Source organism: Triturus cristatus, chromosome 7 (genome assembly GCF_964204655.1).
Source record: "Triturus cristatus chromosome 7, aTriCri1.1, whole genome shotgun sequence".
Lineage (NCBI taxonomy): Eukaryota > Metazoa > Chordata > Amphibia > Caudata > Salamandridae > Triturus > Triturus cristatus.
The window spans coordinates 198849487-198873432 of record NC_140590.1 but is presented as its reverse complement, the minus strand read 5'-3'; the positions used below and the strand labels follow the sequence as shown (position 1 = coordinate 198873432).

The following is a 23946-nucleotide window of genomic DNA, read 5'->3' as shown; positions in this document are numbered from 1 at the left end:
AAATATTATGATAGGGAATCTCTTTTTAAACCTAAGGTGAAAGGGGAAACAAAACAAACCCCTCCATTGATTTTTGTAACCAATTTTAGTAATGTAAGCAATAAAGTTAAAAACATTATAGATAGGAACTGGCAACTCCTGAATGACAACAAGGATGAAAAACTACCCAGACCCATGTTTAGCTTTAGACGTAATCGTACTATCCGAAACAGATTGGTACATACCTACCGAGAAGAGACAAGTTGCAAGCAACGGAGCATCAATAATGCACCTCTGCCTGTGGGTAATTTTGCCTGCAGTACATGCAAAAATTGTGATAGTATCAATAAGGGCAGTGTTATAAAACATAACAACAAGATACACAATGTAAAGAGCTTCATCAACTGTAAATCTAAAAATCTGATCTATTTGATTGTCTGTCCCTGTAGTAAAGGTTACATAGGGGAAACATCACGAGAAATTAGGACCAGAATAACTGAGCATAAGTCAGCCATTAGGACAGGTAAAAAAACAGCTCCCCTAGTGGAACACTGGATTACCCACAACCATAAAATAGACGATCTTAAATGGTGCGGTGTGGAGATCATCCAGCGAAGTACACGTGGGGGCGACCTTGAATGCAAAAGGAAAAAGCGCGAGCAATTTTATATGTCGTTCTTTGATACGTATAAAAATGGTCTGAATAACAAAGAGGAATGGGAGAGACTAATATAAGATAAGATAAAATCACTTAATCTCTAGTCTTAGTAGAGTCTCTGTAGATCGAATCAATACATAACTTCTATATGAGAAGATATGCTGTTATTAATGGTTAAATCTATACATAGCCCCTTCAAATTTAATTACATACCATACATTTTGTTTAACTAGTATGCTGACTAATATTATTCCATGCGATAATATGATAACATCTTGTTTAACTAGAATGCTGCATTATTCCATGCGATAATATGATAACGCTTTTAGCCTAGAAAAATCTTAAACCAGTTGGATACGATAATATTACGGTATTTATGCTGTTTGATAAAACTAGGATAAAAAATAATAACAATTGAATACGTTAAGACTAAATATCTTTGTGCAACGTTTGACACTACAAGATGGCCGCCGCAAATACACAATATTATAGAATCGCGATTGGCACATCGTATGGCGTGTTTATTTATTTATTCACTTTTTCCATTCATTACGTGCAATTATGTTTTCCTCCAAATAGATAAAAGTCGAATTCTATATTTAATTGTGTGAGGTCAAAGAGAATTTCATTAAAAAATTGTTCGCGACATCCGGGTATTTCCGATTAGTGCAACTATATAAATAGAACATGGCCCGGAAGCATTTACAACACAGAACCCCGGATATCCGTTGTTGCAGGGAGGCCGAATCCATCTATACAGGTATGCCGCATCGAACCAAACTCGGAGGCTATCTCCAAACTTAGGGGTATTCTCAAACCCTTACGTAGAAAACTTTAAATTAAAAATTTCAACTTTAAACACTGCGGTTTTGTGTACACTATTTGAGTAAAAGTATAAGTAAATTAGGCTTTGCTTTGTTTCCTATAATAGATGACACCATCTGTTAGTTATATCCCGCGGTCCAGTTTATAGACTGTTTATATATAGTGTTTAACAGTAAGAGCCGTTTGGATACCGCGTTTTCTTATCCAATCCTAACCCTTAGTAATATCGAGAAATGATAGGATAACATTACGAAAGTCACATTAGACTAGAAAAATATCCATTTAAAATCGCATAAAGTATTATCATGAACCTTGCTTCTCAAAAAAGATAGGCTACGATTTTGGATCGTTTTTGTTTGTTTTATAGCTCAAACACGCAACGATGAAGAGCATAGACTCACATCAGTGAATTTAAAAAGAGTAAAGTGCCTGCTTTGCCTCTTGAACAGGTGAGGTATTTAACAAATACAATATACACCTGTGTACTTAAAAAAGATTCGTATAGATCTACACAATAAAAAATTTTCTTTTATAGAATCCCCTATACCAAGGATTTGAGAGTGGTAATAGTTTTCCGCCTAAAATTAAAATACGGTGGCTTCAACGGATATCCTGTTAAGTAACCACATCATCATAGGTATAAGTGCTTTAATTAAAAATATCTTTTTTTTTAAAAATGTGAATACAATACAAGATGTTTAATTAGCACAAATTGAGGATATTGTATATATACTTCTTTCTCTTATTGTTTATAGCACCCTACATTGAGACCATAAAGGTATTGAAAAAGGTGTCTCTACATCATTATGCAATTAATTAAACATAATCTGTCGCATTATTAAGGTAAAGAAGCTTTTTAAGAAAAAGTATTTTTGCATTTGTTATCCAGCACATGTTAATTTAGATACTCAGTATATTAAATAGTAGTATCTAAAAGTTCTATAAATTTCGTGGAATAATGTCTAGGCCTTGTACCACAATAACCAGTGGTAATGAGTTGCATTAGAATTGTTAACCATAAGAACTAAATGTCCAATTGGTGTAAACAATTTATGAGATGTTTGTTTTTGCATGTACACAGTACATATTAGGTTTCTTGATTTGTATCTGACACATACTTTTTATTTTTTATGCTTAGATTTTATGAATGGTTTTTGTCCTGAGGAAGGTGAAAATATTGAACCAAACACCGAAACGCCGCGTCGACTGTTGTTTTTAAATACGTTTTTAATAATTCATTAGATTGTAACCTATAGTGGGAGGAAGATCACGTATAGTTCCTACTGAACATGTTATACAATAAATTGATGTTTTAACCGTGATTGTTTTTATAGTATGTTTCTGAAACCGTAGATTGTACTGTGTCATCGCTAACAAGAGTCATTGAATAGTCTCTTTAGATATTGGGTCTTTCTGTCCTTATAAGATCTACTATTCTTAGGACTTAACAGGCCTAGTAAAAAGCCGTTCTGTCCAAGCATAGAAGCTAAATACTGGGAACTTTTGTCAATGTTAATTGGTCCATGGTCTAGGCGTTCATCTGGACTTAGAAAAGATCCTGAAGAAAAGTTCAGGACAAGGTAGAATTCAGCACGGTAACACAGGAGTCGGTGTCAAAGGATGAGGCATCACTGTCGGGGAGCCACTGGATAGAGTCACAGTGAAGATTGTAACCTTGGGAATTTGTCACTTTTCTGGAAATCAAATGTTTCTAGAAGGATGAAGCTGCAGGCTTTCACCAACGAGGGCTCCATGAGACATGATACCTTTGCCGAAAGGTCCAACTGAACTGAATTTGCTATTGCAGTCAGGCCAATCAGTTAAGCACCTAGGGCTAATTGGCTGGAAGTTAGGTCTTCTCTCAGGCCACTTTTTGGCGACAAAGTCCCAACTTTTAGGGTTAAGCAGGAACAGAACCTCTATAACTACTTCCAAAGATCCAGGACCTGACAGGGGACCACTTGTGGGATTAGGACTCACTATAGCAGAGGCCAGGTGCAGGGTCAAGGTCCCTGGAGCTTGTTATTTCTCAGTAGCTCACCCAGGGGTCTGGTTAACTAGCCCTTGATATCACTTCTGTTGGTCCTGGGTTCAAGGAGATGGTCCAGTTGTCCTGAAGCAACAGGGCAGTCCTCTGGGCTACAAGACAGACATTCCGAAGTCTTCCAAAGGTCCAGGAGTATACTAGTCCAAGAGGTCCAATAATTATACCTGGTGCCAGCCTTTGAAGTGGATGAATTTTTGAGTCTGGCTGAACAGCTGATTCCGAAAAGGTCCACTTTTTTCCTGACAAGGTTTCAAGAAGTCAGGGGTGACAAAAACAGTGCCAGGTTCCTTTGTGTGTGCTGGAGGCAAGCTCTATGAAGTGCAAGTCGGGTAGGGAACAGATCCACCTCCAGACATCCTGGCAGGATGGCCCATCCTGCCAAAACATAGTCTCCCTTTATTTATTTATTTATTTAGCTTGTATAGCGCACAGATACCCCAACGGGGTGTCCCGGCGCTTGTGTGAGAACGTGTACAATGCTAGCTGTAAAGTGAAAAATTAGCAGAATAGAAAAGTTTTCAGGGTTCTCCGAAAGGGAGGTTCGTCTCGAATGCTCCTAATGTACAAGGGTAGGTTGTTCCAGTGGGAGGCAGTGCAAACTTGGAACGTTTTCCCCCCAGATCGAGCCTTTTTAACCCTCGGGGTAAAAAGAAGATGTTGAGAGCTCGATCGGAGTGAGCGAGCGTTACTGTAAGGGCGGAGACATGAGGACAGATGAGCAGAACCCTTCCCATTGATAGCACGGTGGGCAAGGGTGAGGGCCTTAAATTCCGACCTTTTATGTACTGGGAGCCAATGCAGCCTGAGGCGGTGGGGGGTAATGTGTTCTCTAAGGGGGAGACCACAAACCAGACGGACTGCAGCATTTTGAACTGTTTGCAGACGCCTCTGGAGACCTTTGGATAATCCCAGATAGAGGCCATTTGCATAGTCAAGATGGGAGGTGATTAACGCCTGCACAATTGTTTTTCTGGTTTGGTTAGGGATGAAGTTGATGAATTTATTCATCATCCTCATTTTAGAAAAGCAGGCCACAGATACAGACTGAATCTGCTTCTTGAAGGAGAGATCACTATCCCAAATGACTCCTAAGTTTTTGACGGAGTCCTTAGGCAAAGGAGGGGCACTCAAGTCAAGAGGCCACCACAGAGTAGAATCCAGTGGAGAGGGCTGGTGAAAAAATATTACTTCGGTTTTGCCAGCATTAAGCCGGAGGCAGTTGTTATCCATCCAGTTGGCAATGTTCCGAAGGCAATTTTTTAGTGGGTCAAAGGTAGACTCAGACGGGGAATCATACGAAAAAAGAAGCTGTATATCATCCGCATAAGATGTGGCCTGTATTCCAGATTGGGAGATGATCTCGGCCAGCGGGGAAAAATATACGTTAAACAAGAGAGGGCTTAATGAAGAGCCCTGAGGGACGCCCCACTTAAGGGGACGACTGCATGAAGTAAAGGGGGGAGTGAATACAGCCTGAGTCCGATTGGACAAAAAGGAGGCAAGCCATTCCAAGGCCTTGCCCTGAACACCTTTTGCCTGTAGTCGGTCGAGAGGATTTCACTCTCTGGGAGGAATGCACAAAGCTGAACAGCAGAGCCCTTCACAATCGTGTGACTCAGGACACAGGCAGCAGAAACCAGATGGACACGGAAATGCCAGTTTTTTAGAAAGTAGCATTTTCAGAAATGTGACTTAAAATCCGACCTTACCATTCAAGAGGATTTGAAATTACAATTAGTTTAAGTCCAAATTAGACATTACTATCTGATCTTAATCAAATGTAAGAACGTATTTAATGTAATGAGGTAATACATGTTATCCAATGGGAAAGATAGGCCTGACAGTAGTTAGAAAGAAATTGAAGAGTTTATTTCACTACTAGGACATATAAAACTTAGGAAAACATGTTCTACTTTTAAAATACAATCCACTATATCCTATGGGCTTTAAAGTCCTTCCCTAGAGGTGATTTATATGTATTAAAATGGAAGGTTTAGGGCTGGCAAAAGGATTCCTAGGTTGAAATGACAGTTAACAACTACACTACAGGCTGCAATGGCAAACCTGGGACATGATTAACCTCTTGAGTGCCCCGCCCTTTCCCCGCCCTGTGCCGGGCCTTTCATTAGCGGGCGGGGTTCATGACGAGATAGTCTCGTCATGGGCACAGCGCAACCGCGCTCCATGACGAGACTATCTCGTCATGGGCACTGAAGGGGTTAAAGAGCCATTGTAGTGGGTAGCACAAATATTGCGGGAAGCGCACTAGTAGCATTTTATATACAAGCCCTGGGAACATGCAGTACCATATAATGGAGATTTAAAATTAACATGAATGTTCAATCTGGTGTAGGTCAGTTTTATGGTGTTTTAGAGAGAGAGCACAAGCACCTTAGCACTGGTTACCAGTGGTAGTGTGCACAGAGTCCTAACGCCAACAAAACAAATTAAATAAACAAAAGGGGTGACCCTGCAGAAAGGTCCAGGTCTAACAATCTTCCACATACAGTTCAATATCTAATAAGACTATCAATTCAGTCTTGTAGTGGGCATAAAACTAACGATTCAGATAGATGAAAAAAAACTCATCTAATTCTGTGCAAGATCTTGTCAGTATCATATGAATATCATCTATGTAGTTTCCCCAACGATTTGTCCTGTCATTCCAAGTGTTACCCAGTGTTCACCTGACTTGGTCGCCTGTGAACCCACCCCATAAAAGCTTGGAACTCATTGTGGTTCCATGTAGTTGGTGATTTGGGAGAGGAGTTGGCCTAACGGCTAGGGTGGGTGACCTCAAATCTGGGGAAAAGGGTTTGAGTCTTGGCAATGACGTTGAACATCCTGTGATTCTGGGCAAATCACCTAATCTCCATATCTTCATGTAGTGCAACCGGTGCTATGTAAAGCGCTCTGATACTGATACTTTAGGGTCAAGTTTGCGGTATATAAAACTCCGTAAAAAAAGAATATTTAAAAAAAAGATACCAGTTGCCATTGAATAAAAAAAGAGTTCATATATAGGATGATCCTAGTAATTTTCAAAATATATTAGTGTGCTCAATTAGATTTGGTGACATCTGTTAAGAGAGTGTAATAATGTGTGTGTTCCCCATCCACATGTACAATGTTTGTATAGTGCTCCTCAACAGCTAGTGTAACTAATGTAATTTCCTCATCCCATGTCAGGTCACTAATCATATTGAGTACGTGTTGTGTATCACAAACATAAGATGGCAAGTTATGAACATAAGACCTGATAAATTTGTCCACATATTCGAAAAGTTTCTTGGTGGATGAGTCAATGCCCAATATATTGAGATTCTCTGGTTAAAAGGGTGCTTTTCTGTGTATGTCAGATAATGAGTACAGGCAAGGGAACCTAGGCTTAATTATCTTCAAAAGAATTCATTCTTCATCTTTTAAATGTTTATTATCTTACCAGTGTCTCAATTTCATATTGGTTTCTCTGACAATACAATAAGTATGGCTGTTGCCCAACCTAAGTTAGCATGCTGGACCCCAAAATTAGATTATCATATTTTGTATTGTTCATGACTACAATGTTCCCTCCTATGTCCGATTCCCTCATGATAATATTAGTGTGTTTAAGGATACAGCTTTACAAGATTAATCTAGATTATTGCCACTCGGCAATTGTGAAGAAAATCGATATTTAGGTTTTAGTCCACTATCCATGCTCAAATTTCATAGGATCACTAGTTTCTGAAGGAATGAAATGAGGGAACAACTTCATTATAATGGTCCATGATGAAGAACTTGGCTGTATGGTCACAGATATCCTGTATAATAAAGTCACTATTCTGTGTTTCGGTCGCTGTACCACCTTAAACAAATTAATACCGAGTTGATGTTGCAAAGTTGGTCAGAAACCCATGCCCTTTCTAAGAAGATCATATCATTATTAAGTATATTATTTTATAAATTGATCACTGACACAACTTATGCCACATTTCTAAATAGGGCTTCATTATTATTTTTCACATTGTAAGTATCCCCATTCATGTGCTCTGTTAGTTGTTATTGGCCCAAGACATAGTCTGAATTTATTTTTCTCTTTGAGACAGTCTACTTCCTCATTTACCCTTCCTTGTTTTCTTGCGTTTGCCTTTTGAGTTGTGGTATTTACTCCTTAATTCCCTAACTGTATTCTACATATTTCTTTAAAAAAAAAAATATTATTGACTGTCCACATGGATGTTCCTCCAATTTCTCACTCTCACTACTAGAATAGACACAGAAAGAAGTATGACTTTTAGTGCTATTGAGAACATCAGATGTGTTGTTATTAGGAGTTTTGATTAGATGATCAAACAGTCTAACAACAAATATGTCCCTATTCATCTCTGTTCAGATTCTCAGCCTTTATCTGTTTGATGTTTTTTTTATACATATTACTTCTTATAAAATAGTGTAATGCACAAACACAGTGAGGCTTAACTTTGAGGCTATGTGTATAGTATTAATGTAGTGCACAAGCAGTAATAAAGTGAAAATACAACACAAGAAATATTCCACTACAATTTAGAAAATTCAGTATATTTTAATAAAGTGTGTGACACTAAAATGACAAAAATACAATCAGTGTAATGGAGTTATGAATTTTGTAAGTTTTAACTGAAATCTGGTTCTTGGAAGATCAAAGTGCCAACTGCAGGATTTTGGATGCGTGGGACTGGGTCAAAGTACAAAAATATGGCAAACTGCAATGGAGGGCAGGTCAGATGCAAGTAGTTGATTGAGTGCTTACCTTCACACTTCAAAACAATTTTGAAGAAAACAATCAGTGGGGCAAGGTTGCATGTGGTGCCTGAGGAAAAAAGGACCATCATTATCATCCACGGAATTGCTGGATGAAGTCATGGTGAAGATTTCTAAGACTTAGTCACTGTTCTGGAAGCCAAATATCTTCAGTGGGATGAGGAAGGAGCCTTTTTTGACTTGAGATGAATGTTTGCATTGTCCACATTCTGTCCATCAATTGTTTCGTTTGCTTTTGCTGCCCTAATTGGGAAGGGTATGCCCAGATGTGGGTCCCGTGCTCACTGCACTAATGGATTTAAGCTGGCCTGGCTAATTAGGAATAATGGCCCAAAACCAGTCCCAGGATGCTTGTTTCCAGTCCAGGGAGGATCTGGCTTGGTGGTTTTGGCTGGACTGTTCACATGAAGAACAATGTCAAGACTGAGTTGCATATGGCTTGGTCCAAACTGGGGTGCCGTGGTGAGCTAAAGAACGATTATTAAAACCCAGATCTTTGTGAATGGGGGTGAATGTTTGCATTGTTCAGCATTCTATCCATCAATTGTTTTTTAGCTTTTGTCACGCGAAGTGGAAAGGGTATGCCCAGATGTTAGACCAGCGCAAAGGGTATGCCCAGATGTGGGACTGTGCTCACTGCACCGCTGGATTCAAGCTAGCCTGGCTGATGGGGGCTTATGCCCTGAACCTAGTCCCTGGATGCTTGGTTCCAGTCCAGGGAGGACCTGGATTGGAAGTTTGGACTGGACTGTTCCCATGAGAAACAGGGTCAAGACAGTTTTGCATATGACTGGGTCCAAACTGGAGTGCCGTGGTGAGCTAAAGAACGATTATTAAAACTCAGATCTTTGTGAATAGGGGTGAATGTTTGCATTCTTAAGCATTCCATCCATCAATTATTTCTTTTGCTTTTTTCACCATAAGTGGGAAGAGTATGCCCAGACGTGGGTCCCATGGGAAGGGTATGCTCAGACATGGGTCCCATGCTCCCCTGCACCACTGGATTCAAGCTAGCCTGGATGATGTGGTGTAATGCCCAACAACTGGTCCCAGGATGCAAGTTTCTGGTCCAGGGAGGACCTGGATTGGCTGTTTGAACTGGACTGTTCCAATGAAGAACAGGGTAAAGACTGATTTGCAGATGGCTAGGTCCAAACTGGGGTGGCGTGGGGAGCAAAAGAATGATGGATCAAACTCAGATCTTTGTGAATGGCGATGAATGTTTGCATTCTTCAACATTCCGTCCATCAATTCTTTCTTCTGCTTCCCTTTTTTATAAAGCATTACTAGTGAGCAGGTCAGAAATGTTGCCAGAGCAGGGCTATCTTTCCATTATAACTGTATTATTTGTGTCGATAGACAAGCAGGTTGGTCTGACCTGCCAACTTTCTAAAAGTGGCATTTTCAAAATTGTAATGTAAAATTTGAATAAAGAGGATTTTTATATTTCAATTTCATAGATTTGAAAAATGAAAATATTATCTGTCCCTAATCAAAAGATACCACTTATTAAATGTAATAATGCAACCCATTGTTCTGATAGGTAAGCCTTGCAATAGTGAAAAAGGAATTTTGCAGTTTTTCACTACTAGGAGATGTAAAACATAAAAAACTGCATTTAGGCTACAAAGACAGTCCTTGGACATGTTATATAGGGCTACCTAAGGGGGTGGCACAAAAGGTCCTAAAGTCCCAGTGGTAGCATTTAATTTACAGGCCCCTGGTATATGGCATATCCTTTTATAAGAGACTTATAAGTAAATAAAATATGCCAATTATGTGTAAACCAATCTTGCCATGTTCAGGGGAGTAAGCACAAGCTTAAGGTCAACAAAAAATAATTTCAGCAAATAAGTAGGGAAACAGTCAAAAGGTTGAGGATATTGGATGAACTAGTCCGTTCATCTTTAGATTTGAATTGTTCATCAAGGAGGGAAATCTGGATTCAAAACACCCTTGGTATTCTCTTTCTCTTTGAGTATTGCTCAAAATGGAATTTCATCCTACCATCAGTGTCATTAGTCTCTTTGATCCTACAAATGTATCTTTAATATCTTTAAAGCCATCCCTTCTATGCCTTTTTGAGTTGTTGTTTTATCTAAAGATAACCTCTCACACACCTCTCTAAACAACTCCTCAGCCATTTCTCTTTGTCATCAGAAAGGGGCATATTTATCAAAGGGTTTGTGATGACCTTGTGCTGTGCAAGGGGATGCAGGGTGATGCAAAACCAAGAATTAAATTTACCAAGCCAGTGAAGGCTACCTTGCGTGGCCCTGCATAGGTTCGAAAGATCTGGAGTAATGCAAGGTGGTGCAAGTTGCTGCTTTGTGTACTCTGTCCCAGGGAGGTTTTCCATGGGCGAAGCATGGGTTTTCCCATCCATTAAACTTTGGATTTTGGTTCATTTCCAGATTCACCATGAGCAGTAGACCTGGGAATGCATCCAAATGCTACACCTTCACTGGGGTGCCATGCCATGGAGAAACATTCCTCCTCGTTTTCCTCTTTCTACATGTGCTGCATTCTGCAGCAGACACAGAAAGAGGAAAACGCGGCAGAGGATTGCAAGGGTGCCTGCATTGGTGCAAGGCAGCCAAAGATATGGCAGCGCAGGGAGAAAGCAGGAATGTGTCATATTTTGATGAATATAGCGCATTCCTGCCCTATCTCTTTCATGCCACACAGTCCTGAAGGTGTCTTGCTGTACTATGTTGCATGAAAAAAAGAGATGAACATGGCTCGCGGTGTAGCCATGTAATTATTACTCCTTTACCCCCCCCCCGCCAAGTGACAAAGGTCCTTCATTGTGGTCTTGAATATTAAAAATCAGCAATAATGTTTTATCTAGAATCCATTTGTATTTATTTTGTTATCAAAACAAATTTTGTTTCTGCATAGTCTGAAGAAGTGGATGATACTTTACTTATCTTTGCCCCTCCTAGTTTCTAGGAGAGTATAAATAATCAATTCCTGAAGGTGACTTCCCTGAAATAAAGGTATATTCCATAGCATTTAGGTTTTATTTCCTCTTGAATTGTTAAGATACCAGCATGGAAAGTACGGGAGGGAAAAGGAAGTAACTGAATTCACCAGAATAGAAATTTAGAAAAAAAAAAGATGGTTGACATCTTCCGGAAACATCATAGTAGGGCCAATGAGTTAGATTTTCATATTTCTAGTCAGGAAGTAATTAGGGGGATGATTACATTGGCAGGGAGATGCCATCAACAGGCTGTCAGAGGCGGTCTCCCCACTATTTGAATCAAGTTTACAACCCACCACATTTTGATGGCAGGTGGCTGTGTGGTGATCGGATAGACAGACTACCATGGATCAGACAGGCAAAGGGCCCCCTTCGGTCCATCGGAAGGGTTTGTAGTCCCTACAAAGCTGGCAGTGCCTACTGGGCACTGCCGTAGGGATTACAATGTCCTTAACCCACTAGCCTTTCCATGGTGGGTAATCCGCCATGTAAAAGATGGTGGAAGGGACGATGGGGACCCGTAGTTGGCTCCCTTTCCCCCTGGCCCACAAACACAGGACTTGGGGGGCACGTACAGTGCTCCCCTACAAATCCCTGCTCCATGTGGCAGGCACAGCATGGTGCCTGCCACACAGTGCAGGGACATGTTTGGGGTCTCTGTTTTGTTTTGCGACGGTTGCTGCAGAGTGCAGCACCCGCTTCAATACAAAACATGGTCAATGCGACCGCCACAGTGGCGGTCGCATTATAATTAGCCCTGTTGGACCGCTGCTTTGTAGGCGGGCGGTCTCAATCCCGGATACTATGGTGGATGGACTGAAGTCCCTAAATATTTAAATAGTTAACTATTCTACAGGTTCAGAATGAGCAGTCTGAAAAACTGAAAATTCCTTTCACTGAGGAAGATGTTTAAAAAAAAATATTATCATATCAAAAGACTTAGGGCCATTGAGAGATCAGTCACCACATAGAAATGTGATATATGTTTGAATGCAAATAATTCAGTCTCTAAGGAAATTGTTGACCATATCCTTGCCCCCCACGATCCATTAAAACACAAGTCATTGTGAGTCTGTTAAAACTGAAGAAAACTCCCACAGAAACATACTCATAGCAGCTCATAACATAAAAAAATAATGATTGTAAGATTTGTGCTAAGCTTTGAGATATTAGGTTTTCTGTATTGTGAGAAACTTTAACCCATGTAGATCAGAATGGCTTAATTCCTAGATAAAAAATTCCAACAAACTTGAACTCCCATTATATCACACACAAAAATCCCCATTACAGTAACCCTACTGGATGCCGAAAGGGTATATCACCTTGTGTGGTAAGATTCTTTACTTATCACCCACACATAATTCTGTCTTACCTTATCATTTACAAGAGTAACAAGATAATTATGTAGCGGAGCACCAGCTGTGTATATTATCAATGCTAAAAAGACTTGTATTGTACCAATCTAACTGGGGGTCTGTTTATAGAGCTACAAGTGGTAGCATTAAGTTCAGCTCCAAAAATCCAATCTCTATTGGAAAGAATTAGTAGGTTAAAAATGTATGCAAATAATATGTTTTTTTTTTTTTTAAATCAGATCAGAAAAATACAGCTCAAGAACTGGAATTAATATCCGGATTTAGAAAACCTGGAAGGGTACTATGTGAATGTATACAAGACTGACAAATTAATGATAAATACTTCCATGGAGGTCCTTCTGTTGGGATTTGAATGATGGATGACCAAAATATTGTGTTGCATGAAACGTTTGTTAAAAATGATGTGACTAGCAAATTATCATAAGCACATCATTAATTTGGTTGTAATATTGTTTTTAAGAGTATTGTTAAGTTTACTATTGTTTATTTCAACAATGTTGCAATAATTATTGGTTTTTATTAGTTTTATATATTAGTTTGTATAATCATTTTAACTTCTTGTATTCAAATATAATTGTTATTAACTTTCTAAAATATATTTGTAATTTTATATGTGTATTTTTTTGATGTTATTAATAATTTTTAATGCAGTAGTGGGTTGTTGGGTTTGTAGGGGGATGGAGTGAGAAGTTAATTAAATTATATACTATTTGTATTGTAAATTAAATAAGACATTGACTAATAATTGTATTTTTTATGACTTTAATTGACATTTCACTATTTAAATAATTTTATTTGTAAATTATGATATATTTATTGATTTTTATACTTTTTTGTTAGTTGTGTAGAGAAATAGGGGTATAGGGTGAGACGTTATTGAAAATTCTTTTTTTAAACTTATTGTTAATCTTAATTATTGTTTTGATTCACAGTAACTTTTTTGTATTTACATTGTTTATTATTATAAATGATTTGTTTTTTTCTTGTGTCAACGATCCCAAATCCAATAAAAAACGCTTGACACTTTTCTTATTCAGCCTAATATCTAATCACCTCTCTGATTCATCGAGGGCAGTAAGTATTGAAAAACTCTTACATCGGACTGTTGGTTACATGTCTTTCTTATTCCCTTGCATGAAATAGAGGCATGAGTCCTTCGTCTATGTTTATATCATCCATTGGCCACAACTGGTAATCTTGCTTTCATTGTATCCTCATTTCTGCATGAAGCTGTCAGGTTGGTTGCAGTGCAGGAAGCATTGGTGCTGTTAGGGGGTCAGGGACTCTACAACGTGGGATCAGTTTCAGGCTTGAGTCGTGGAAGGTGATAGGTGTAGCGGTCTAGTTGTTAGCCGCTCTGAGTGAGAGGGACCCCAACCCGGAACCTTATCCACACTTTGTATCACATTCTGGCCAGGCGTGGCCAGAAGGCTTTAAATAAAGGGACCGGAGTCGCTCGGAACTACCGGTCCGCACCAGTGATCATCGTGTCCGTGTCTTTCTGTATAACATCCCCGTTTGTCATACATCCTAGTGGCTCCTAATCGCACCCCCCCTCTTAAACCCAACACTGGCGACGAGGGTGTCAGCATCGCAGCCGAACCTCGTTACAGCCTGGTTGCCCGTTGGTCCCGGAGGCGTGAGGCCCGCCCTGTCGGCGGATAGGAGTGCAGAGTGTCGCCTGCGAGCAGGTCGAGGTGAGCCCTGCTATCGCTCCCTGCTCGGCACTGCACCCAGAAGCTACGCTCCAGTTCGTGCTTCTCCTGAGCCCTGCACGGTGTCTTGAAGCGTGCTGAGGCCTGCGGATCGTCACGGAGGGGCACGCATGCGCGGTGGTGAGCTTGCCTGCCTGGAACGGAAGGTGTGCCAGAAGCGGCAGCAGCGCGAGGAAACCCCAGCGGGGTGTGTCCGTCAGTCGAGACACACGCCCAAGAACCTGCAGGCAACAAGCATTGGCAAGCTCAAATTGAATAAAGTGGATGAGGGCAACAGGAGGGCCTTTGCAGACTGGCTGAATGGGACATTGCCTTGCACTAGCCAAAAGGACATAAGTATGAACACCACAGCCCCCAAGGGAAGACAGCAATAAGTGCCAAGTAGGTGAAACACCCAGTTTGTCAGACCACCAATGGGGGCAGAGTGAGGTGCTGGAGCACGACCAGAGCATTGGAAAAAAAAAATATATATATAAAGGAACAGAGTGCCACAAAGCACAGCAAAGACGGACCAAGCAAGGGCAGCAACGGCAGCTCCAGCAACGCCAGTGCATTCCCAGGTGAGCGCGCTACCACCGTTCAGCGAACTAATCGACCCCGCCACTGCGTCACCAAGGTGGAACGTGTGGGTTGGCCGGCTGGACAATTACTTTACCGCCACCAGAGAAACAGATGGCGCCGTCAAGAGGTCATTGTTGCTACACTTTGCTGGAGATGGGATATACAAGCTTTTCAAGCACCTACCGAACACGGGGGCCCCCACAGATTATGACGCAGCAGTGAGGGCGCTTAATGCTCATTTTGATCCACAGCTAAACCCGATTACGAACGTTTTAAATTGCGGCAGGCCCGTCAAAGGGAAGTGGAATCCACGGATACGTTCCATGCACGTTTGAGAGAGTTAGCCAGCACGTGCACGGAGGATGACCCACAACTCATCCAAGGCTGCCGAAACAAGATGCTGAGGACGCTTATCCTCCAACAGCCCAGAATCTCGTTGGAAGACATGCTAGTCCTAGCACGGTCACATGACCTGTCCGAGGTCCGGTCCACAGCGATGCAGGTGGTACTTATGCCCACAGCGAGTTCTGCAGTGGCAATCAAGACAGAAAGGGTGGATGCAGCGTACACCCCAGGGCATGGCAGCGGAGGGCGGTGGCCCACGAGGAGGCCGCATCAGTCGCAGTGCGGATACTGTGGCAAAGAAGAGCAGGCACCAAACGAGTGCCCGGCCCGGAGGAAGACTTGCTCGAAGTGCGGGATTCCGAACCATTTCTCCAGCGTATGCCGTGGGGGCATGCAGAGCAGAAAGAGTGCTGGATGACGACCACCGATGAAAGCTGTGAGACACCTATCACTTGAAGAACCCGACACGGCACGAATGCTGAAGGTAGCTCCACTGCACAGAGGGTACCTTGAACACCCGTCCACTGATGAGGAAGAGGAGTGCCTCCTCATATCATTCTGCAAGTGACCTAAAGCGGAGGTGACGCCCTCAACCAACATGTGCAATCGAGATCGCAGGATCCCCCGCCACGGCACCTAATTGACACCGGAGCCTCGGTCAATGTGATGGGGAGCCAACATTATAAGAGACTAAACCCAAGACCCCAGCTCACGCCGTCCAAGGTAAAAATCTTGACGTATGGAAGTCAGACGCCCCTGCCGCTAAAAGGAAATGACGGTGCAGGTGAAGTCAGAAAGTCATGAAGTAACAACAACGTTCCACTTGGTTGACAAGGAGGCAGACATCCTCATGGGGAGCCACACCGCGGAGGACCTAAGCCTGGTGATGTTCGCAAATGCGGTAAGAGTACTTCAGACGGAAGACATTCTAGAACTGTTTCCACAGCTATTCAAAGGGCTAGGGAGCATGAAACGGCCCCCGGTGCGGCTGCATATTGACATGTCGGTAAAACCTGTAGCGTTAAGGCACAGACGAATCCCATTCCATCTACGGCCGCTAGTGGAGCAGGAGTTAATCAAACTAGAACAACAAGGGGTAATAGAAAAGGTCACCGGAGCCACCCCCTGGGTATCACCCATGGTAATCACTGAGAAGCCGAAACAGCCCGGACAAATCAGACTATGCATAGATATGCGCATGCCTAACCGGGCAATACGACGGGAGAGACATCTGACACCAACCGTAGACGACATCCTAGCGGATCTCAATGGGTCCCGGTGGTTTTCTAAGTTAGACCTTAACGCAGGATACCACCAGTTGAGGTTGGCTGAGGAAAGCAGGTACATAACTACCTTCTCGACACACCTGGGACTCAGGCGGTACAAAAGACTAAATTTCGGAATATCCTCGGCTGCCGAAATATTCCAAAATGCAGTCCGGGAAGTCTTGTCAGGGCTTCAAGGGGTGTTAAATGTCAGTGATGACATCCTAATTCATTCAGCAACGTTGGAAGACCACCGGCGGCTCAGAGCCACGCTCCATCGCCTCGCAGAACACGGGGTGACTCTACACAAAGAGAAGTGCCAGTTCTTCCAAAAGACTATCGAATTCTTTGGATATGTCTTCAGCCAAGAGGGTGTTAAAGTAGACCCCCGGAAGGCAATCCAGCTAGCTCCAGCCCCCGCAACAGCATCAGAAGTTCGAAGCTTTTTAGGTATGGCAACATACTGTGGGAGGTTCATACCCAACCTTGCAACAGTCGCAGAACCATTGCGAAACCTAACAAAAAAAGACAGCATGTAGAAGTGGGGCCCGGAAGAACAGGAAGCCTTCAGCAAGGTAAAGTCCACACTTCTCGAAAAGACGACGATGGCATATTTCGACACAAAGCGACCAACGGAACTAATCGTGGATGCCAGCCCCATAGGCCTTAGAGCGCTGCTGTCCAAAGAAACAAATCCAGGAACATGGGTCCCCCTAGCATTCGTCAGTAAATCTCTGATAGCAATGGAGACAAGATACTCCCAAATTGAACGGGAAGCACTGGCCATCAAGTGGGCCTGCAACCATTTTCACCTATATCTGAGCGGACATCCGTTCCGTGTGGTAACGGACCACCAGCCCCTTGTCCCACTATTCAGGGGAACGGCATCCCATCCACCACCACGGATTGAACGGTGGGCGATTCAACGCCAGCACTACCAATTTGATCTGGTATACAGGCCTGGTGCCAAAAATCCAGTGGATTTTCTGTCACGCCATCCAGCCGTTTCCGCGGAGGAAACTCACAGCCAAGAGCAACTGACGGAGGAGTTTGTCAGCATGATCACCCAGTGGACATGCCCAAAGGCCCTAACACTGTCAGAAATTGAGTCACAGACCCAGTCCGACAAGGTTCTGAAAAGGTGCTGGAAGCGATACAAAAGGGTTCGTGGGCTGGGTTTCTCCAAGACGTCAGCGGATGGACTGAAATAGACCGCGCTCTCCTCGGGAAAGTGTCGCGAGTCCGTGAGGAGCTGAGCGCCACAGCTAGCGGGGTGGTGCTAAGAGGCTCACGCATTGTCGTGCCCCTAACTCTCCAAGACCAAGTGATTGCCCTAGCCCATGAGGGTCATCAAGGCACCAGACGGAAGAAAGCCAGGTTGAGGGAGAAGATCTGGTTCCGAAATCTAGAAGAAGCCGTAGAAGATCCCGTACGCAGGTGCCGGGCTTGTCAGCTGACAGGTTGCTCGGTAGCTCCAGCTCCAGTGATCACAGAAGAACTGGCTCCGTCACCTTGGTCATGGATGAGCCTCGATTTCGGAAGCTTCCCCGATGGGCAAGTGACAGCCGTTCTAATGGGTATACGAAATATCCGGTAGTGGAAGTATTACTGTCAACCGCGTTCGACCATCTACTACCAATGCTGGACAAGACGTTCGCCCTCTTTGGACTACCGCATGTGGTCAAGACAGACAATGGACCCCTATTTCAAGGGCATGAGTTCAGAGCTTTTCTGGCGCATCTAGGCGTCAAACATCACCGCATCACGCCGCAGTGGCCGCAAGCAAACGGAGAGGCTGAGAGGTTCATGCGGAAGCTGAACAAAGTGTTATGGATATATGTGGCTGAGCAGTCCGACCCGGAAGTCGCACTTCAAAGATTCCTGCACGAATATCGGAGCACTCCACATTGCACCACTCAAAGGTCTCCGTGGTCGCTGATGCTAGCTGGGCAACGGCGATAGACAACATCCCCGTAGCAGAGAACTGGGAGCCTGAACCCTATGATCCGGCGAGCACACAGGCAAGGAGACTGGCCAACAATGAAAGAGCGAGTAGGAAGAGACGGTCCAAGGTTCGGCCAATAACACCGGGCTGTGTCGTGCTTGTGAGAAATCGTCGTAGCAGAGGGAAATTCCGCACACCTTATGAACCTGGACCGTGGCGAGTCAAAAGTATGAAGGGCACGGCAGTAACAGCCGAAAGAGATGGGGAAGTCATCACTCAAAATTTTTTGTGGTTTAAGGGGGTGCCTGATTCAAGAATAGAAGGACCAGTGGTCGAGGAAGTCCCCTGCCGAGACCATGGTCAGCTAGACAAAAGCCATGGCGAGGCAAGCAGCCCGAACAGGAGTGTAGTAAGCCAGGAGAGTCCCAGGGATCTTAGGCTGGAGTAAAGGTCACCTGTCGAAGAACCCACGAATCCGAGAGATGACAACCAACGACATCGGTATAATCTGAGACCTCATCCAAAGCCCAATCAAAGGCTCACTGACTATGTGTGTTAAGTTCACGTCGTTTATTCAGACTGATTTGGGATGGGATGTTGCGGTCTAGTTGTTAGCCGCTCTGAGTAAGAGGGACCCCAACCCGGAACCTTATCCACACTTTGTATCACCTTCTGGCCAGACGTGGCCAGAAGGCTTTAAATAAAGGGACCGGAGTCGCTCGGGACTTCTGGTCCGCACCAGTGATCATCGTGTCCGTGTCTTTCTGTATAACATCCCCATTTGTCATACATCCTAGTGGCCCCTAATTGCACCCCCCCTCTTAAACCCAACAATAGGCATGTCTTGGTCTTATGAAATAGGCTCAAAGGATACCAACTATCTCACCTGGGAAAGTCCTTTATCACCAGCATGTCAAGGCGATTGCACTTTGTGCAGTGGCAGCATGAGCTGGAAAAGTTGGAAGTGCGGATTTGCATTCATGTGCATTAATTTAATATTGAAGTCCATACATATGTGTGATTCTGGATTCATTGCACTAGAAACAAGCATTTGTCTCAGTTTACAACATTTTTGATAACAAAACAAATTTAAGATTTGCAAAGGTAAAAACTGAATTTAACAAGTCGATAGTCCTTTTCTCAGTGAGGCCCTAAGGTATCATTAACAAATCTGATAAAAAACAGTGTCCTTTTCCTAAGCTCTTGTCCTGGACTATTATGAAATAGTTGACGATAAAAATGGACTTTGCAGTTGCAGATGATGTAGAGATGCCTTGTCATCCCCACTATCTGGAAATATAATTTTCTCCCAGAAGGTTGACAGGTAGGAGTTTTAAAAGTCTCGTCTGCTGTTTCAAATCTACTTTGTCAGTGTTCTGAACACGAGGTGTAATAAAAGTATTCCTCCTCGTTTTGACATTTTAAAGCCGGCTCTTGCTTGGCATTAGCTTTTGGCGCTGCCTCTTGTTTACACATCCTTTCAAATATGGGGCAGCGTCATAATGCAATGGGTGTTGTGTTTAAAGGCCCACAAAAACAGCCATTGCATGCCCATTTCACACTAATTGATGTGTGTAAAGGGGCCATATTTACAAGTTGGTGTTCAGCCAAAAAAGTGTCATAGCGCCACTTTGTAAATATGGAGAAGGGCATAGCTCCACCAGAACGCTGCTAAAAGTGACATTTAGGTAGCGCTACAGCCTTGTAATTATACCTCTATGTTTTTTTCTCAATTCGTTAAAAAATATTTCGTCTGAAATATGGGCTCATGTTACACCACCTCTGCAGTATTCTGCAGTATATCCTTCCCATGCCGTTTAAATTGAGTCAATTGTAAATGAATCACACCAATCAACAAGCAAACAGCACAGCCAATCCAAGGATATTTTTATTGGTCACCATCCCTCAGATTACTATGGAGATTATCACTTAGTTTGTGTTTCTCATAACAGAAACAGAAACAATCACATCCTCATTGCACCAAATCGAAAATGTAAGATGACAGCAGTTTCTCATTTGCATCTGAAGGTGTCAATAAGACGCGATGTGCAAAGGTGGATTTTTATCACAAAATTCAGATAGTTCTTGCAAAATATAAAAAATCTGCAAAAGTAGTGTTGTCCCATGTGAGTTGGGCTTTCACATGAAAATTCTGACTGTTGCGTCTATTTTCTAAATAAGCGTACTTTATTTTAAGTACACTCTCACGTGCAACACTTTTTTGGGGTAACCATGCAAAATGAACGCTCACCGGATAAAAGGGCATGATTTTATGAAGAAGTGAAAAACTGTGCATTTTGGAGACAGAAATAATCTGGAACTCCGTGAAAGTAGGCTAGCGTAACTAGCGTAACTAGCGTAACTGAAACCTTAAACCCCAAATCCTGTATAGCAGCAGATACTGTCAGTTATTGAGCAAGGCAAGGAGTTCTAATATGCCTTAACTTTTCTCCTCTGTTAAATGACTCCACTTTATAAGGTCTATAACTGCCACCCGCCCATACCAATATGCTGATTATGGCCTGATAACATGGCATTGCCAACTACAATGAAAAATGGCTTACAACATGAACCTGTATTCACACAGGTCACAATGTTGGTCTGAAGCATAGATGGGTCAAGTGAAATGCACACATTTTTGTGGCTCAATCTGTCTTTTGCATATGCCATTGAACACAATACTCCATAGAGCCAATCCTTGCTCAAGATTGGATGATTTTTGTGTCAGTCTCACTTTCCATGCTGTTATTGTTGACTTTGCTCCCTTTCTGGGTTTTGACCTGTTCAGGAGACATTTTGGTCTTACCATCAGTAGATTCGGCATTCACTGCACCTGTGAAGACAGAGCTGTTTTTAGGGCATTTTGGCATAGGGGAGCACAGCAAGGCAACTTGCTCGGCTGCCCTATGCCAAGGTGAAAGGGTAGGAATGCATTGTATTTAAGTAATACGGTGTATTCCTGTTTTTTCTGCCTGTGCTGGCGCTGATTCGGTTACCTAATACCAACGTAGGCACCCTTGCACAATGGTGCAAGCATGCCTCCATTACAGGCAGGATGGTGGCACCTTCCTGCACAAAAACAATCTTGAGAGGCGTTTTCCTCTTTGGAAAGAGAAAAACCGAGAAGAAATTCAGCTATTTCTCTTCATTGCTCCTCACCTTGGGAGGAGTACATATTTGGTGCTTCCCTGGGTTTATATCTTTATGTAAATCTGGGGCAGTGTCAAATTTCCATTAGCCTCAGGGCGCAAACTAAAGCGGCACAGTGATTTGCGCTGCTTTGCCTTACTCATGATTTATGAGGCTACAGAAAGCCACCCAGGGTGGCCTCCCATGGCTTCTTAAATTTTGAGAGCCCTGCATCATGGATGTACTGCTTTCCATAAAAAATAGGCCCCTAGCTCTATTGCCACCTAGTGGTCTCTTGAAAAAACTGCAGCAGAAATGTGGGGGATGTAATTTACGATCTTGACCGATATTGAAGATTACTGTGAACTAATCTTAGCAATGCCCGTCAGTCTTACTTGTATGTAAAGGTAACAAACGCTGATTTGCATTGCCCATGGTGATTACTCTGTGATGGATCTGAGGCATGTGATGTTCCAAGTAGTTAGAGTCAAGTTGTGTTTATATAAACATGTAGAGTGAAATGCAGAGTCTGAATGAAAGAGCAGAAACAGAAGACATACATCTGTATTTGCTTTGATTTAGAAAATAACAGAGATATGTTGTGTACTTCATCTTTCCTCTGTCTCTTCCATACTACAGGCTTCTACAGATCATGGGAGTATCTTCTCCAGACACAGAGGTGGAGGTCCACAACAACTATTTCTGTGTGTTGGCCTGCAAGTCACAGTGATACCCAAGAAGACTGGCAAACATAATTGTGGGAGTGTGGTCAATCGAAAGAAATCTGACACAAATACTCACACATTTACAATAAAGTTTGTCTTTATAAGTTGTACTGATTAATAATTGGTTAATGTATATCCAGGTACCAAGTATAGGCACACTGCTGTGGCATGGCATTAATTAGTTCTAGTGAGAAAGTAGCACTTACCAAGTTTGTCTTTTAACAAGGCAGAGGCCTGGAAGACTAGGGGCATATTCTCAAGGACTTATCCTCAAGTTATCAGCACTTTATCGCAGTCAAAGAGGTGATCATTTTATTGCACCATTCACAAGCTGGTGCTAACAGCCAATATCACCAGTTTACCCCCGATAGCAGCCGCAAAAAACATCAACAAGGATGACACCGGCAACTAACGCTAATGAGATGCAGAGTAGGGGTTCCCGTGAAAAAAGCCATGAAAACACCACTTCGCAACATTCTCAACGACCAGACAGATTTGTGATAAGATCCCAAATCATGAGATAAGACGCGTTAGGAAACACCTGCTCTGACCTGGTGTAAAGTCGGACGACAACCTTCACCATGAAAAGGAGCCAAGCCAACAGCCACACCTGAATAACAACAGATGCCATGGAGCTACTGTTCATGCAGCTCGGACACCCATCCTATATCCTATCCTCTCTTCCTCCTCTTTTCTCTAATGTAAAATAGGCAATACAAATGTTGTTCAATTTCTCTTCCCTGCACCATTTCATACTTAGTTTCTTTGACAGTACGGCTCTTTATATTTTCTTGAACTTATATGTACTGCTCTGTCACATGGTGGATTCATACCTCCGCTGTACACACGTGCATCTACTTCTTTTTGTGATTTATTACTGTACCAACAATCTTATGTACTCAATTGTATTCTTAACTACATCCTGTTCATTATAGATTCACCGTGTATCACATATATGATGTTTGTAAATCCACATTCCGAACTAATAAAAATTACTTGAACACAAAAAGCATCTGTGCCAAGTGGCAGAACAATGTTCACCTGATGTATAAGCCTGAGAAAGAATTTGTAAATGGAGAATGTGAGGCCACTTACTTTATATGTGCCATGTTCACCCACATTTATTATTTATCCCCGTTTCAGATACTTTGCTTGTAAATTCTGCCTATTTTGTTGCTTGTGAGCTCCGAGGTTGCTTGCTAATTTGTTTTATGTCTCCCTTGCCTGTTTGTCTGTTGAATCACTAACTTGTCTTCCATGGTTCATTGTTATATACCTCATATTCGGTGAATCTACATAATGCAAATTCTTTTATCGCGTTAATTGTCTTAATTATTACAGGACTTATCCAGAGCCATATTTTCTTTACTTTTCCAGATTAGTACCGATTTCATCTTTTTCCCTGGTTGACGACCAAGGTGGATTCTTTTTTGCAATGATCGTTTTATGATTATGTTCAAATGGAGAAACTGAGTGATCAGAAGTTTGATTGTGTATGCATTCATTAATCACCGAATTACTTGTTAATTAATAATGAGGTTTAACATTGTCTCTCTTGGATCCTACACTATATTGTTCTATCCAATTGTATGGGCAGTTCGGGCTGGA

The 23946-nt window shown here is 42.4% G+C and overlaps 1 protein-coding gene across 3 annotated transcripts in view; it reads left to right on the top strand.

Annotated features, from left to right (window-relative positions):
- The window catches only part of LOC146809210 (putative methyltransferase DDB_G0268948), a 530358-nt gene extending 507011 nt beyond the window's left edge, over positions 1–23347 (top strand). For 2 of the 3 annotated variants that reach the window (XM_085616026.1, XM_085616027.1), the window contains exon 8: positions 22253–23347. In XM_085616026.1, the coding sequence (XP_085472152.1) occupies positions 22253–22343 (91 nt within the window). In that variant the 3' untranslated portion in view covers positions 22344–23347. Of the gene's footprint in view, positions 1–2600; positions 2784–22252 lie in introns of those variants that run through there. The other variant, XM_085616028.1, reaches the window with a different exon arrangement.
- Positions 23348–23946: the final 599 nt, after the last annotated feature.